This window comes from Gavialis gangeticus, unplaced genomic scaffold, assembly GCF_001723915.1.
Source record: "Gavialis gangeticus isolate Ggan-Ray unplaced genomic scaffold, GavGan_comp1, whole genome shotgun sequence".
Lineage (NCBI taxonomy): Eukaryota > Metazoa > Chordata > Crocodylia > Gavialidae > Gavialis > Gavialis gangeticus.
In genome coordinates this window covers 3905423-3910784 of record NW_017729032.1, presented here as the reverse complement: position 1 = coordinate 3910784, position 5362 = coordinate 3905423, and the positions used below count along the sequence as shown (strand labels likewise).

At 46.2% G+C, this 5362-nt stretch overlaps 1 protein-coding gene across 1 annotated transcript in view; it reads right to left on the bottom strand.

Moving 5' to 3' along the window:
• The window catches only part of CCDC81 (coiled-coil domain containing 81), a 31192-nt gene extending 27440 nt beyond the window's left edge, over positions 1 to 3752 (bottom strand). The window contains exons 1-3 of the mRNA XM_019523764.1: positions 3735 to 3752; positions 3125 to 3281; positions 1335 to 1591 (exon numbers count right to left, since the gene is read on the bottom strand). Of these exons, the coding sequence (XP_019379309.1) occupies positions 1335 to 1591; positions 3125 to 3281; positions 3735 to 3752 (432 nt within the window). The remainder of the gene's footprint in view (positions 1 to 1334; positions 1592 to 3124; positions 3282 to 3734) is intronic.
• Positions 3753 to 5362: the final 1610 nt, after the last annotated feature.

Below are 5362 nucleotides of genomic sequence, written 5' to 3'. Positions count from 1 at the left end.
CCTTCAGCCAGTGTATCCAGAAGGGTCTCCTTGATAATTTTCTCCAGAGTCTTACCAGGGATTGAGGTCAAGCTGCTTGGCCTGTAATTCCCAGGATCTACTTTCTGCTCCTTCTTGAAGGTGGGTACCACATTGGCCTTCTTCCAGTCTTCAGGTACTTCACCTGAGCACCACGAGTCTTTGAATATTTTTGCCAATGGTTGGGCTATGACACCTGCCAGCTCCTTGAGTACCCTAGGGTGTAATCTGTCAGGACCAGCTGACTTGAAGGTGCCCAGCCTCTTGAGGTGACCCTTTACTAGATCAACACTAATGCTGGGTATAAATACACCCTCACCCTGGCCGTCCCACATCTTGCTAGACAGGGTGGTCCATTGGACTGATGAAGGACCAATGTGAAGTACCCCCTGAACTTATGGATGTGGCTCTGAACTTAGAAGAGACCTCTAGGATCTAATGCAATCATAGAAAAATGGAAAATTGGGGTTGGAAGAGATCTCAGGAAGTCATCTAGTCCAATCAAAGAACCAACTAGATCATCCAAGCCAAGGCTCTGTGTACCCAGGCCCTAATACACTCTAAGGATGGAGTTTGCACAGTCTCTCTGCATAGCCTGTTTTAATTACCTCCTCAAAAGAAAGTTCTTCCTAATTTCTGACCTAAACTTCCTTTGCTGCAAACTGAGCCTTGCTCCTTGTTCTCTCATCTGCCACTGCTGAGAACAGCCCAGCTCCATACTCTTTGCAACCCCCCTGCAGGGAGTTGAAGGCTGCTGTTAAATCCCCCCTCCATCTTCTCTTCTCCTGCAGTGCACGTAATAAGAATAACAGAAGGACAAAGCAACAAGACCTCCATAGAGGACTAGCTGTGCACCCCAGGTAGATCACCACCCACCTTGCAGCCCGTACTGGTGGGCACCTCTCCGGCAGCCTCAAAACTGAAGTGGACCTTCAAGGGGGAAGAGGCAGGGCTTGCAATTACCCCATTCATGGCAGCAGCAGCAGGCTGGAGAGCATCTATCGAGAACCCCCAAGGGGTGAGCAGCACAGCCCCTCACATCCCTCCACCTTTTCCTCTGATGCCAAATTGGGGAGGGTGGGGGGAGGCTGAGCAGCAGCAGTGCTCATGCCTGGGCTCCAGAGGCATGTGGCTCTGGCAGGAACCATCTGATGAGCTGGTGAGTTCACAGAGCTCACTGTGCAGGTGCTACACAGCCATGGAGGAGGCAAGTACAGTGCCTGCACCCCTGGATGCACCCCTGGGCAGCTCCGGTAGTCAGAAGAAACTAGCTGAACTGGCCACACTAACACTGTCCAGGCCAATGACTGACTTACCTTCCGAAGCACGCCGGCCAGGTTCCTACTCCCATCCGTGGCTTGCAGGAACTCTCTGCAAAAGGTCATGGTCACGATTTTGTTCTGGATACCCAGAACACCAATCCCCCTGAGTGGGAACATCACAGGCTGTCCATGAATCATCAGGCGGTAGAAGTAGAGGACAGTCTCCCTTATGCAATCTTGTATGACCTTCTTTTTCAAGGCAGTCTCCAAAGATAGAGTCGTTACGTTCAGAGGAACAACTGGATATTCATCTAGAAATCAGTAGCCAGAGGACACAATGAGATGTGTATAGGTTAATGGACAAGAGCAGCAATAAGGCACACAGACGCTACTTCATCATAGAGATGGCTGTGGATAAGTTTATCCCATTTTGCAGTCTTGGGGTATCTTCGGGGAGAAGCTGGGACCACGCGAACAGAACTGAACAAAGCCTCACAATGCCCTGGGATGTCATCCCACCCATTTAATCAGCCATTGCGGTATCTGACCTGTGTAACACCTTCATTAAGAAGGATCTCAGCGCTGTGTAGAAACAACCTGAAGCTGCCTAACAAATAGTGATGGACGTCAAGGGAGGAAGAAAAGCATGCCACGTCCATTGGATGAGGACTGGAGTTTCAGGTGAACGTGGAGCTAGACTATGGGTGTGGAGACCTCTCTGATACAGTGAAAGGGGGCCACTGTTAACACCAAGGAGTCAGAACTTGAAGTTTGCAACTCATTTAAGAGATGCAGCGTTGAACTTCTCCACTGTTTTTCTGCCAATGTAACTATGGACGCTTTCACACATACGAGCCCAGTAACATGGGGGAGAGAATCATGCCTGGGCTGCATGGATTTCTTCTATAAGATCCCCTGTTTCCTTTAGGAGGGCAATCTTTTTTTCATTTGATCCAAACCAGGTGAATCAGTATAATCCCCGGCATGGATGACAGCCAGATTGATGTACAGGTGCCCAATACACCACCATAAATGAATAAGAGCAGGTCATACCTATAAAGCTCTACCAGGAGAAGAGATCTTTGCACCACACCAAGTGCACCCACAACTCGGGCGCTGCACTGACTGAATCACACCATTTACCAGCATGTAGTTAGGGCGCTTGTACACATGACGGGGGTTTAGTCCTTCGTGTCGAATTCTATGCCCCTTAAATTGAAGCGGTAAGTTTTTCATTGAAATGGTGGGTTTTATTTTTCCGTCACTGTATATATACTGTTGACCTGACGGCCTCAGGTGCCTGCTGAAGGCAGAAACGGCGAAGGACCCGACCTGCTTTTTTTTCAGTGGAGTCTGCCTGCACCCATGGGGCCATTCATTTGTGCCATTAATCTGTCAGCTCACTCCCTGGCCATGGGAGAGGCGGGCAGCCTCTGCAGAAAAAAGGATCGGGCCCCCCCTCCACTTCTGCCTTCAGCAGGCTCCTGAGGCCGGCAGGAACTGGCTCCACCTGGGAATGGGCTGGCTGATTAACACGTGCAAATTCAGCATCATGATAATTACAGGCGTGCACGATCTTGGGGAGTAGAAATGAAAGGGACATTTCAAACAGAGTTGGTCTAACTTTAGACCTCATTTTTTAAATATATGCAACACTAGCTTTAAAGGCATACGTTCTTGGTGTTTTCTGGGTAGAGTCTAAGCTGTTGTTGGAACAAACGGAATGAATTCTCTGTTGTATCCGGCCCTGTTGTTCTTACATACTTATAACAAGATGAATTACGATTAAAACAGGCTATAAATGCATTCTAAAGAAAGGCAGAGGCTTTAATCAGTCATCTTACCAGAAGTGTATGTTTTTGATTGTTTCAGTCCATAGGCCCGAGAAAGCGTCTCAGACAAGAGAAACACAGGTCTTTGTATTGCAATAAATCTGTTGCCACCCAGATCTAGCTTTGTTCGGGCTAATGAGAATATTCCCAGTCCAGGGACATTGGCACCCTGAAAAAAAGAAACAATAAATATTGAGGGTAGGAAAAATTGGAGCTGATTTGTCATGTCCCAGGTTGCATCAAAGCATTGTGCTGGTGGTGCTGGGCTGATCTCTTCACACTTGTGTGTTTTCCTGTGCAGAAGAATCAGTTTGGATCCACTTTAAAGCTCGGTGGCATTATGGAATATTTCATAGTTTTCTTCTCTCTCTTGCATACACAATTTTAAAATGGATGTAGTGACATGAGAGTCAATGAGCATAACACAGAGGAGTCCCAAAGAGTTTACAACCAAAGGGCTTGTCATTACTAAGGCTGGTCTAGATGAGCCCTCCTCCTTACTTACAGGAGGAGTGCCCTGGGCTCTAGTATAGACTGCTTAGTTGAGCAAGGATTTAATAAAACACGAGTTACTTTGTTAGACAAGATCATTAAAAGAGCCAAATGAAAGAGCAGGACTTACGCTAGATTTCGCCAGCATCTCTCATCAAGCTGATTGGCTGGTACCAGCCTGATGGGAGTGGAGGTATTTGCCATCTTGAGGAAGGCTATTTTGTTTTCTTTTAAGTAAGATCACTTCTCATTTAAAAACAGATTACATGAACCACATTGGGTACATATGGATACAAGAAGAAATAGCGGAGAGCCCCCACCTTGTCCATGGAGAGGTTCCGGTAAACAAAATTAGATACTCCGACCCAAACATTTCTGATTTCTAAAATGCAAGCGAAAGATATGTCACATTCTTGATGAGAAAACACAGATTAATTAATGCACTGCATTCAGGAGGAAAACAGTCCCCTGATTTTTGACCAGGGACATTACAAGACCCACATATAATCACTTCACACAGGCATGGGTGAATTGGGTGGCTGTCTAGGGCCTGGACAGAAAGGGGGCTTGAAAATGAAAAAAAAATATTACTATTGCAAAAAAAAAAAAAAAAAAAAGTTTTAATATTGCACATATATGGGACTGGCGATGTTATCAATTGAGAACGAGCTATTTTAGGACATTGATACCACAGATGTGATAAAGACTTTTGCAACAAGTCCAATTATTATTATCATAATCTCTGGAGAAGGAGGGCCTGCTACTAAAAGTTTGCCCAGGGCCTCCAGGAGCCTAGATACAGCACTGCACATAGGATAAATACATCTTAGGGAGCAATGGAAGTTGATTCCTAGTAGCGGTTTCAACTGTGTTTTCATTTACAGCCTGATTTTGCTCCCAATTGCTTTTAAAATCCTCAGGAAATGTGTGAGGACAAAAGCTGGGCATGTTACCAGGAGCCGTGTGTCTGCAGTTCAAAACCCAGTTCACCAATTTGTAGGGGGGGGGGGAAAAAAAAGTAAGTAAAGAAAATCAGAGAAACAGAATTTCAGACCCCACCCAGCGACAGATTTTCATGCAAACAGCATTTGGGACTGCTGTTTCTGGCAACGTCGTTGTAGCCCAGCAATGGACTACAGGAAGCCTACGCTTTAATGGAGGAAACCAACCCAACAACTCCCTTCTTTCCAAAACGAGGCGGTAAAATGCTACCCAGTCACTAAGGAAACTCCCCAGTTGAACATCGACTAAAAGGCTCGGTAGAGGGCTGGGCTACTGAATGCCCTGCCATTCCCAAGGGCAGAGACCTCCAACACAACCCATATTTTGGCGCACATAAATCCATCCAACCTGCTTCTAGTCAATATTTTAGCTGAGAAGTTTCTGGCACATGCACCAAAAGAGGAGGAGTTAGACTGGGCAAATCTCCACCTGGAGACAAGCATTTCCTCCCATGCTATGAACAAGGAAAGCAAAGCCCAGCTATCAAGGGACTTTTGTCCAAGGGCTATGCAGGAGATTGATGGAAGATTTAGGAGCTAGATTGAGCTAGCAGGAGTCCTAGCTACAACATCTTGGCCTTAAGTCACAAATCCTGACTTAAGAGGTGGTGAGGATTTGAATTATGTAGCTCAATAAGAGCCCTAAGTATTCACAGGATCAGAGTAGTAGTTTGCACCTTTGAATAGGCTGAGCTGACAGCAGCCTATAGTGAAGGCTGTTAAACTCTTCATATTTGTTTTAGCTGTAGCAACTCAA